Here is a 12,495-nt window from a genome sequence, read left to right as displayed (position 1 = left end):
CCTTGCTTCTGCCTCCGTCTCTTGCGCTTTCCAATGATCGTAATTTTTTCTCTTTTTTCTTTTCATTTTTCATAAAAAAACGTTTCTCTTTCTCAATCTACATATAAAATATTATTAGATAATTCAGAGCTAAAATTTATTTTTCTAAAAAAATATATTTTAAATATTATTGGAAAAACAATGTTTGAAAATATCTATTTTATTATTTTAAAAATTTTATAATTAAAATATAAAATTTAATTTTAATATTCTCTAGTAAATATTACCAATTCCAATTCCTATGTACATGACCAACAATTAAGTTGGGGGGATAAAGAAATGGAAAGGGTAATTAATTTCATAGGATTTGATGTTCATGAACCTTCTTCTCTTCATAACTTTATCATTAAAGCAGAATTAAAATATCTTGTTAACAGTTTCTGATAGAACTTAACTTTCATTTCCATCCACTACTTGTTACTACTGAAAAGAAAGTGATTTTGTTGAGTATCAAAAGGAATAGATTTTTCTTACTCCATATAAAGTCCACATTCACCTCCCCACTCCATTTCCACTGTAACACAGAATTTCTACACAGAATCTTTTTATCTTACCCCACATTTTCATCACCTTCCTTTCTATCTGGATTCTTTTCTAATCCAATCTTGATTCTTCTTCACTTGACTAACTGTTTAGATTTAATAGATTTTTTTTTTTTAATTTTACAAATTTAAAATTTTAATTATAAAATATTTGACAAAGAAATTGGATGTGTGATAAAACGATGACTCTTCACCGCATTAGCTAGAATTGGATTGAACAAGTAGAAATTGAAGGCCAACACCACCACCCCCATGTGAAATTGCTTGGATAAGGGAATGCAAATCCTTTCTTTCAAGCTACTTGATTAAATTTATTTGTAGCCAACGAATATGTCCATATTGGATGGACAGGTGACAAATTAAAATTGGTTTCCAGTGGACATGACAAGCCATCAATCTAGATGAGTGATTTGAAATAATTAAGTCAATTGGGTCTTTAATTTTAAAGCCTGTTATAATTGGATTCTTGATATTCCAAAATGTGTGACCCTATCCTCTTTAAACCTCCACAGTTTTCAGACAAATGGAGCTTCTCCAACCAGATGTTCGCTTGCTTGATGAATTCATTATTTATTAAATTATAATTTAAAATAAATGATAAATGATAATTGAAATTAATTTGACTATGAAAACAAATTTTATAATTTAAAAAAGTTGTACTATTTGAGGCTTTGTCAAATTACAATCTCCACACAAAATATGATTAATTTGGACAATTTATAAATATAGAAAATTAAAAAAAATAAAAATTATATGATGGTTTGATTGGTATTTTGCCATATAAAAGAAGGACAAAAACAAAGCTACCAAATAATGGAATTTTTCCTCCCCACAAAAGTACACCATGATGGCTTTCAAAAGTGGAATGATTTTAAGAATTAAGATCCAATGCACTGACCATAGTCAAAAACAATGGGTACACATAAGCAGTCCCCAGTTTTGAGAGACATAGGAAAATTTTCTCAATGCTATACATGGAAAGTACATGTAATTAATGACAGTAATCTAATTAATAATACTGTTTCATTGTCTGTCCATCATTTTGCTGCATTATCTTTTATTAAAATATATTACTACATTATCAAATTAATAATTAAATATATCTTACATATATGCTTTTGATTTCTCATCTTATTTCCCAACTCAGATGGCTTTCAAAAGAAAATTCCAATGGTTAAGTATTTAACTTTTTAAAAAATATAATTTTTATATATTTATATTTTAAATTAATGATATGATAAAAGAAACATATTGTAAGTATAATTCAAAAATTTTATGGTTTGCAGTAGTCATCAATTGACGAAAAATAGTGCATTTGAAAATATTTTGGATTGACCAATAACGGCATGTTTTCCAAAACCTTATTGATTATTTAATTTTGAATTTAATTAATAAATAAAAAGATATTTTATGTTTGAGAGAGTGACTAATCAATAAAAGCGTATTGAAAAATTTTATTTTTACAGTGGGGGGTGGGTCCTCTCCTCCTCTGCCACCAATACCCATTTTCTTTCGCTTTCGGTGGAATTTTTTTTTTAATTTTTAAATAATAATTAATAAATTACACAATATAATAAAAAAAGCTAATCATATTATTATTAATTAATTAAATTTACTCAAATTCTATTAAATAATTTATAATTTTAATACTATTCAATTATGTAAATATAATTAATTAAAAATATTGAAATATAAGAAGTATAATAAGCAATCCAAAAGGCGGGAAGTTTTGGGAAAGTTAAAAGGTAAATTGAATCGCTATCGCGTAATAAAAACTCCCACGGAAGGGAATAAAGGATTTGAGGGATGCGTCGAGAGACCATTAAAACTTTGTCTTACTTGGAATTGCATGTGTGCCGTGAAGAAGAAAAAAGCAATGGTCCCCTTCTGTGAACACCACCACCTGTTTATAAATTTCAACGTCCATCACTAAATGTATTTCAACTTGGACTACGCTACACCACTCCCTCCTTTTCTTTGTTCATTTTATAATCACAATCTCATCGCTTCCCATTTTTCACTTTGATATATTGTCTCATTTTTCTACCTTAATTGGATTTCTTTAACATACGCATGTGTTTCTCATCCTACTAGCATAATAATATTATTTTTACAATTTTCATAATATAATTAATAAATTTTATAATAATTGTTTAAGGATATTTAATCTTGCAATTTCTATTTTTATGTTTTAATTGGCCTATTATTTTAAAAATTAAATTTGATGGATAGCTATTATTTTTTAAGGCTTATTTGTATATATTTTTTATTGTTTTATATATTATTCTAATGAAATTATGGAGTAATGTATTTTTATAATTTCCTCCTTTTCTGTTTTTATTAAATTAAATTAAAAAAAATAGATAGATAGGATTACCCAAAAATAAAAAGATCGATGGAACATCAATCGCTAGTCTAGCGCGTGCTATGGACATTGGCTTAGCAAGCATGTGCAAGTCACGTTACTTGTTTTTGCATAGGCGGGCGGAAGCCAATAAAGCGTCGCTGAGCGCCCACATCAACCTGTTGCTTCTCCCCCTCAGTTAATTTAAAAAACTCATTACTCCTTTTTATTAAAATAAAAATTTATTATTCATAAATAAAATAATATTTTTCTTTCATATATTTATTTTTTATCATTTTCTCATATTTATATTCAATTTAACTTTTATATTTATAAAAAAATTTAATTTAACTCTTTTTAATTTTTTATCTAAATTAATTTAGAAATTTAAATTTAAATTAAATTTAATTTAAAAATTAAAATGTATGCATAAAATTTTTTGAATTTTTTATTTAAATAAAAATTTAAGAAGTTTAATTTTTTAATTTTGAGATTAAATTTCTTGATTTAAAATCAAGAAATTTAATTTCTTTTTTTTTAATTTTTGAGTTAAATTAAACTTAATTTAAAATTTATGAGTTAAATTAAATAAAAAATTAAAAAATAAATTAAAATAAACTTCTCAAATAAATATAAGAATATAATTGAACTATAAACTATAAAATAAAGAACAAATATATAATAAAATAACAAGAGTTATAAAATATATACAGATATTTATGACATCAATAATAAAAAAAAATAGTATTATAAATTGTAAGCATATTTTTTAAGATCATTTTTATTACTTTAAAAATTGACGGTAAATTTTGTAATAATAAATTTATCCTTTTAATATTTTAAAAAATTAGTTCAATAGATATAGATTTGACCTAATTAATTGAATAAAAGTATACATTTTATGTTCATCTTAGACGAAAATTTTATTAAAGAAAAAAATTATTATTTAATTAACAAAACTAATTATTTAGCCATAAATTTTATACTTTTTGTTTTATATATTTTTAATTTATTAAACTGTTTAATCATTCTGTTAAATTTGTTATTAATTAATAAATTTTAATATAATTAAATTATTATTTAATCACTTTTATTTTAATAAAAATAATTATTTAAATCTTATAATTTAAAAATATTATTATTTAATTTTTATAATTAAATTTCATTAATTATTTAATTTTTTATATATTTAAATTATTCTAATAATCTCCTTCTTATTTTTCTTTTAATAGAAATGGTAAAGGAGTGAGTTAAGGGTAAGAAATGCTCCCAAATCCCTACCATAGAATTGGAGAGTTCAAGTGCGAGTAAAGACATCTCAATTGGAGAGTGAAACGAGTTTTTCCTTAGTGAATTTTATTTTTATTTTTTTATTTTAATTTATTATTATGTAATATAAATTTATTAGTTAAAAAATAAAATATAAGTTTTAATATAACTTTACTAGTATATTTATATTTTTTATTAAAATTATAATATTTAAATATATGAATATATAAAAATAATTTATTATTTAATAAATAATAATAATTTATTATCATTGAGGTAAGGAGAAGGTCTCTCTGTCTTATATAATATTAAAAAAGTTAATTAATTTTTCTAAACTTTCAAATAATCAAAGCGATAACTAAGAAAAAATATTTCCTAATAAATAAACCAAAACACCGATGCTAAAAAATTGAATAAAAATACTGAAATAATTAAAAAGAAAAATTGGATTTAATCTTTATAAAGAAAGATTTCTATTGTGATTTAGTAATATATATTTTTAGAATATTATATTTTTAAAATAAATATATTAATTAATTAATTTTATTAAAATAAAAAATTAAATAGTATTATTTTTCTTAAAATATATAAATTAATTAATTAATTTTATTAAATTAAAGACTCTAAATAATAATTTAATTGATATTAAAATTTATTAATTAATAAAAAATTTAATAAAAGAACTGATGAGTTTATAAAAATAAAATATATAAATTAAAAATTATAATTTTTTATATAAAAATTAAATAATTAATTTTATTAAAATATATTGAGTAAATATTAATTAAAAAAAGGGTAAGTAACGAATACTGAAACAACAGGTAAGGAAACAAAGCCGAGGGACGTTGACTACAAAGCTGAGGAACGTTGATTACAAATAGTTTGCTTACACTAAATAATTACTCTGTGAAGACCGATGAATCACGATAACCAATCCAAGGCGCGTGTTACGTAAAGCTTTTGTTTAGGTGCTTAAGCCATGCTTGATTTGTGTGAACAAGAATGATTTTTCCAATGTTATGGAGTCTTCTTAGATTCGTTTTTACTATTCCTACACCAATCATCTAGCGATCCGATCATCAAGTAGATTTGGTTTTGCTACATACACAAAGTACATACGTGTACGGAACATTATTTTTAAAATCTTTTATTTAATCAATTATTCGTATTATTATTTTTATTATTATCACTAACTCGCCTACCATTAATCTATAATTATTATTGCTTCATCAATGTTAGTTTATATAAAAAGAAAGAGGGACAAAATAGATTATCATTTGTTTCACATGAATTCTTAATTCTGTAACTATTAAACAGGTATAATCGTTAAAATAATTTAAATTTTTAAAATTTTTGTAATTCTATTTAAATTTTAAAAATTATCTGTTAAATTATAAATTTTAATTATTTTTGCAATTAAATTATACTGTTTACCTTATTATTAAAAGGGTTAATAAAATATTACGTCAGACGTCAGTTAAACGTCACATAAAATATTATCTCAATGTCACGTTACTAAAATAAAACTTAAATTGAATTTACATATGATGTAATGCTTAACTAGCGTAGCATTCCGTTAATTCCTTTAATAACATAATACTATTGTAACAATAGTCAAAATTTATAATTTAATTGATAATTTTTAAAATTTAAAATAAATTATAAAAATTTAGAAAGTTCATATTTCTTTTAACAATTATCTTCTAATAACTAAGGAAATTAATGGCTAAAGTTAGTTCAAATATATACATATATATACATATGTATAGCTAAAATAAATATATTTTATTCATGTGTTTATATTTATATATATTTTTTTTTAATATTTATAATTTATATTTATTCATATATATTTTTTTCAATATGTATTATTCTCCTATTCTTCTACATTAATAAGATGTATTTAGAATAATTATGAAACACTCTCGATGAAATTAAACCCTTATTCATAAAAATTTTACAAATTATTAAATTTATATACTTTATTTGAATTATTTTATTATTATTAATTAATTTTTGGATAATAGAGATTAATTAATAGATGATATATTATAAAAATAAATAAATTTTATAATAATAAAATATATTTTTAAAAAATTGAGATGAAACCAAGAGGATAACTTAAATTTGCCCTCCCTCTCGTGCTTATATTTCAAGGGATAAAAAATCTTGTTAAAGGCATGGTTGATATTATTATTAAATTTATTATTGAAAAAATGATTTTTTTAAATATATTATTTAGAGGGTATTAAAAATTAATTAAAAATTAATTTTAATAAATATTAATTATAAAAATATTAAAATAATAAAATAATTTTTTAAAATTATTTTTGTAAAGAATATTTAAAATTATATTTTTATTTAAAAAAATAATTTTGGGCTGTGAAATTTAATGCCAGACAAAAATTAATGCTCGTGTTGTCAGCAGTGGGTAAAGTAGAAGAAAATACTAGCAAAGGGTAAGAGGTTGGACAGACGCTCTGAGCATTGAAAGTGGGAGAAGAGGAAGGGTTGATCTAACTGCCACGCGGCTGACATAATTAATTTCCGGATTAGAGAAACAAAGCATAACGGAGACTGATTTGGAAAGGTAAAAGAAATAAGGAAAATAATATTAAAAAAAATGGAAAGAAAGAAAGAAAGAAAAAAAAGGAAAGGAAAGAAAGAAACGTCCGATAGAGAGAGAGAAAAATAAAACAAATCTTTTTGGGTGTGAGGAGGACGTCTTGGTTTCAAAAGCGTCTAAGTTCTCTTCATGTATCCTCGCTCTCTTCCCATGGGGGCCCCACTCTTTGTCCTCTCTCTTTCCCTTTCTTGCAAAACAACGGCGCGGACATGAAGACCCAACGCGTTTTTAGTTTTCCCTACCACCCCCCTCTCTCTTCTGCATCCATTGCACTTTTCCTTTTCCTTTTCCTTTTCCCTGTTTCAATTTTTATTAACATAGACAGAAGTTTTTATTAACATAGAGAGAAGGTGCATGCTTTCATCCCTCCCTTTCTTTTCTTTCTATTTCTTTCTTTGCTTTTAACTCACAACCCTTCCTTTCACATCTTTGGATGTTGTTGTTTTGTTGCTTCTTCCTCTTGTTTTTGCTTTCGGTAAAACCAGTTGGTGGTTTTAGGTCTATTATTACCTGTCATTCTGTCTTCTTATTTTTTTTTTTTTTAAAGAACTTTTTTCAATATAAATCTTGGTGTTTGGTAAGAGGTGTTTGGTTCCGTGGAGCTATTAAGTACGAGGAGGGGTTGTACCTGGATCGTTACTTTCTGATGAAAATGTGTTACTGAAGAGAATTCAGCTCAGCTCTCTGTGTATGAGCTATATATTACTCTGCATGTTAGAGAGTAAAGAAGATCTGTAGGTGGCCTTGATTTCTAACTGGGTTTTGCAGGTATGGTTTTTCTATACTTGGCCTGCATTTCTTATTTTTATTGGTCTTTTCTAGACCGGAAAGTTGGTGGCTTTTACAGTTCCACTCTTGATTTTCTTGTTTCCTGGTTAAGACTATTTTTCGTTTTTATTAAAAGAGTGGTCTTTTGCCTTGTGGGCTTGTTATCTTTTACCTTCTTTTTATTTTTTAGGTTTATTTTATTTTTGATGGAGGAAAATGTCATGTTCCAAGCTACTGTATCATTTTTTAATTTAATAATATGTACAAAGATATCTGTTAATGAAAAGAAAAACCGAAGAAGAAGAAGTAGAAGCAGAATGCTTGCTAAAAGTTTTTAGTACTTGTAATTGAGGATTTATGCGGACTTAGTTTTAGATCCCCAATTTACTGATAGTTAATTTCTTACAAACATTTAATGGAATTTTACTTTTGTTGAGCTTTTTCTTTTTTCACCTCCTCACAGGTGATGGGAATGGAAGATGAGGATGTTTAGTTTTTAGATGAAGGCAGCTGGTCTGAATCTTCAGTGAAAGATTTAAACTTCAACCCACAAATGGATTGAAATAGAGGTTGCAGCCCATTTTGGCCGCAATGTTAAAACCTTTAGTTCCTGGGCTGCTGTTGCTTTCTTTATTCCTAATATCAGTATCTGCAAACGACAATGGCTTTTCCCGGTGTAATTGTGATGATGAGGCCAGTTTATGGAGCATAGAGAACATTCTAGATTGCCAAAAAGTAAGCGATTTCTTGATTGCTGTGGCCTATTTTTCGATCCCTATTGAGCTGCTATACTTTGTTAGCTGCTCAAATGTCCCGTTCAAATGGGTCCTCTTTGAGTTCATTGCCTTCATTGTCCTTTGTGGATTGACTCATTTGCTCAATGGCTGGACTTATGGCCCTCATCCATTTCAGCTCATGCTTGCCCTTACTGTCTTTAAGATTTTAACAGCCTTGGTCTCATGTGCCACTGCTATTACACTCTTCACCCTCATTCCTCTGCTTCTTAAAGTGAAGGTAAGAGAATTCATGTTGAAGAAAAAGGCATGGGATCTTGGCCGTGAAGTTGGGATTATAATGAAGCAGAAAGAAGCCGGATTGCATGTTCGTATGCTTACTCAAGAGATTCGGAAATCACTTGATAGGCATACTATTCTCTATACAACCCTTGTTGAACTATCTGAGACACTGGGGTTGCAGAATTGTGCAGTGTGGATGCCTAATGAGGTTAGAACGGAGATGAATTTGACCCATCAGTTGAATGTGCGTAATTATTCAAATTCAATACCAATTACTGATCCTGATGTTGCTAGGATTAAAGGAAGTGATGGGGTGAACATACTTAGGCCTGAGTCAGCACTTGCTGCTGCAAGCAGTGGAGAATCTGGTGAGCCAGGGCCTATTGCTGCAATTCGAATGCCAATGCTTCGTGTTTGCAATTTCAAAGGGGGAACTCCAGAGATGATTCAGGCTTGTTATGCAATATTGGTACTGGTTCTTCCAGGGTCACAGCCTAGATCTTGGACCAACCAAGAATTAGAGATAATTAAAGTGGTAGCTGATCAGGTGGCTGTGGCTCTCTCCCATGCTGCAGTTCTTGAAGAGTCCCAGCTTATGAGGGAGAAGTTGGAGGAGCAAAACCGAGCCTTGCAACAGGCAAAAATGAACGCAATGATGGCAAGCCAGGCTAGGACAGCATTTCAGAAGGTAATGAGTGATGGTATGAAGAGACCTATGCACTCCATTTTAGGCTTGATTTCGATGATGCAGGACGGTAATCTGAGTACTGAGCAACAGATACTTGTTGATGCGATGATGAAAACGAGCAATGTCCTATCAACATTGATAAATGATGTGATGGAAATTTCAACAAAGGATAGTGGCAGGTTTCCATTGGAGATGAGATCTTTCAGGTTACATGCCACTATCAAAGAAGCGGCTTGCCTTGCCAAGTGCTTATGTGTTTATAGGGGCTTTGGTTTTTCAATTGAGGTTGACAAATGCTTGCCTGATCATGTCTTGGGTGATGAGAGGAGGGTTTTTCAAGTGATTTTGCATATGGTTGGTAACCTGCTGGATGGCACTAACAGGAGAGGGTCTGTGGTACTTAGGTTTTTCTTGGAGAATGGAAGTCAGGAAAGGAGTGATCATAAATGGCCAGCCTGGAGACACAGCACGTCTGATGGTGATGTATATATCAGATTTGAAATCACAATGAACAATGATGGTTCTGAATCAGAGGGTTCAAGTTCGGTCATGCAAGTTGGTGGCAGGAGGTATGCCAGTGATGGAATTGACGAGCGCTTGAGCTTCAGTATTTGCAAAAAGCTGGTCCAGGTAAGAATCCAAATTGTGCATGTTGCATTAATGCACAACTATTGACGTATTGCTGCAGATTTTTCATTTCTTTTTCTAAATGGGCTGTGTACCCGTGATGATAATGATAAGATACTCATTGGTATCAGTTACTAATATTTAACATGGTCTTTATCTCCAATCAAGCATATTATTCTTCATTCACTCTATTTGTATATTGTTTAGTGCAGTACCTTTTTTGCCACTGCATGATTGTTAGTGAAGTCGCGTGGAGATTTCTGGATCCTTAGAAGCAGCATATTTATTAGATACATGAAAAGTTTACTGTTAGGCTTGGATATTAACTAGCTGGTGTTAATCAATATCCCGACTGTGCATTGAACTCGAGTACATCTTCTTTGGGTACAGTCTTAATTTCCTTTATATAGAATGAAAACCTGTGATTTTCTTGCACCACAGTAATATTGAATCTAGATATTAGGCCTTTTAGAAATGCTGCTTATGTTAGCTAATTCACAATTTAACCTGCATAGCAAGAGTTATTCGGCATGATAATTGTGAATTTTGGAATTGCCAACCTGTACTCAACAAATTATGCAACAAATATTATTAGTATTTTTGTTTTGATTGCATTGCAAATCCTGGAAATGTTTTACTTGTCACACTAGCAGCAAGACAAATTATTTGTCTAATGCACCATTGAATTGATCATATTGTAGTTCTTGTATTTGTTTCCTTATTATTCTGTTTCTAATCTTTGTATGGTTGGCAGTTAATGCAAGGGAAGATCTGGGTAGTCCCTAACTCTCAAGGTTTTCCTCAAAGCATGGGGCTTGTTCTTCGGTTTCAACTTCGGTCATCCATTTCAATAGCCATCTCTGATTCTGGAGAATCTTCTGAGCACCCACATTCCAACTCTCTTTTCAGAGGCTTGCAAGTTTTGTTAGCTGATGCAGATGATGTGAACAGAGCTGTGACCCGGAAACTGCTTGAGAAGCTAGGTTGCTGTGTTGCTACTGTTTCATCTGGATTTGAATGCCTTAGCATCATTGGGCCAACTACATCTTCTTTCCAAATTGTTCTTTTGGATCTGCAGATGCCTGAGTTGGATGGATTTGAAGTTGCATCAAGAATCAGGAAGTTCCGAAGCCGTAGTTGGCCATTAATTGTTGCGCTGACGGCAAGTGCTGATGATGAGATGTGGGAAAGATGTTTGCAGATTGGAATGAATGGTGTCATTCAGAAACCAGTTATGCTTCAAGGAATTGCAAACGAGCTTCGAAGAGTCCTTGTGCAGGCAAACAAAGCCATCTGATGACATCCTGTAAGTTATATGATTGCAGTTAGCCTTGATTCTTGGAAAGCAGTTTTGGGGTCTGATAGAACTAGTCAAATAGCTACAATTTGATGGCCCCCTCCTAAAACTCCCACCAAGCTTCTAGCATAGAAATGTTTACATATACAAACATTTACAGTGACAATGGTATACAAAATTAGCTCCTTGCCATTTCATAATTGCAAAACAAAGATGCACATCTCATAAATTATCTAATTGTCTTCAACAATACTCTTTACATGAGCAGACAGCATTGCGAGTTTGAATGCAGGTTCTTATGCAGGTGGTGGAGAGGATATTAATGGTAGAGAAGAGGTGAATAACAGTACATAGCGAGGATTTAAAACCTGGCAAGCATTATATTATTCCCACAATTCCCACAACATAACTAATACAAGTTGTCGTAGATTTATGTATCATTTTGTCTACGACATGGATATCCAGAAGTTTAATGACAAGGTTTGTTTCATGCAATGATTGAGACTTTCGCAGGCTTGCTAGTTATTGCCTCGTGAAATGAATGATCACGTGCCTTGCACATACAGTCACCTCGCTGGCCAGGAAGGCAGGATGTATAGATGTCGCAGAATGTGGGCAGAATAATGGTAATGTTATTGGTATGCTTCTGGTTTGGTTTCGTCAAAAAAAGCCATGCATGAATCTCAATACGTACGTACTATTTTTGGGTTGAAATATCAAGCCAAGTGGACACATATCAACATGGGTTTTTCAAATGATTTATATTAACCTCACATGAGAAGCTTTATTGTAATTTTCCATGTGGGGAGTGATTTATCTTTAAGCTTAGCTTAGATGGGTTTATTCTATATATAGATATATTATCCTTAATATTATAATAATTAGTTTGCAACTTGCAACGCTTTTATGGATTTAGTTATCAACGCCTTGGAATTTTGGCCTATGTGCATATGTTTTAGTTGTTATCATCTTCTTATTTGCAGCACTTGACGTTAGATCCTTTCTCCGAATTAATGTCCATTGAAAGTCTAATATAGCTTATCATTTGAGTTTTCACTCCCTTGATTTCTGTATTTGAAGAAAATGAATAAAAATTTTATATAATAGGACTTTTTAAAATCATACTAGATTAAACAATTCAATCCATTATATATTAGGTAGCATCTTATGCATTGAGAATGAATTATTACTTGATTGGATAAACGTTAAAGAATCGTAAGCAACGTTTTCATCATTATTTTTACGGCCTTTATTCTTAGTCATATATATATCGCTCCCC

The 12,495-nt window shown here is 29.5% G+C and overlaps 1 protein-coding gene across 4 annotated transcripts; it reads left to right on the top strand.

The window, feature by feature from the left end:
• The first annotated feature begins 6,881 nt into the window (after positions 1–6,881).
• On the top strand, positions 6,882–12,108 carry LOC110638510 (ethylene receptor 2). Of its 4 annotated transcripts, none has more exons than XM_058137129.1 (4): positions 6,882–7,588; positions 8,052–9,922; positions 10,674–11,225; positions 11,730–12,108. In XM_058137129.1, the coding sequence occupies exons 2-3, from the start codon at positions 8,180–8,182 to the stop codon at positions 11,214–11,216; spliced, it is 2,286 nt and encodes a 761-aa protein (XP_057993112.1). In that variant the 5' UTR covers positions 6,882–7,588; positions 8,052–8,179; the 3' UTR covers positions 11,217–11,225; positions 11,730–12,108. The 4 variants fall into 4 exon arrangements, with proteins under 4 accessions (XP_057993112.1, XP_021644785.1, XP_021644784.1 ...); XM_021789093.2 differs by having other exon boundaries at positions 11,521–12,108; XM_021789092.2 differs by having other exon boundaries at positions 11,509–12,108.
• Positions 12,109–12,495: the final 387 nt, after the last annotated feature.

This window comes from Hevea brasiliensis, chromosome 15 (assembly GCF_030052815.1).
Source record: "Hevea brasiliensis isolate MT/VB/25A 57/8 chromosome 15, ASM3005281v1, whole genome shotgun sequence".
Lineage (NCBI taxonomy): Eukaryota > Viridiplantae > Streptophyta > Magnoliopsida > Malpighiales > Euphorbiaceae > Hevea > Hevea brasiliensis.
This window is presented reverse-complemented; position numbering and strand designations above follow the sequence as displayed.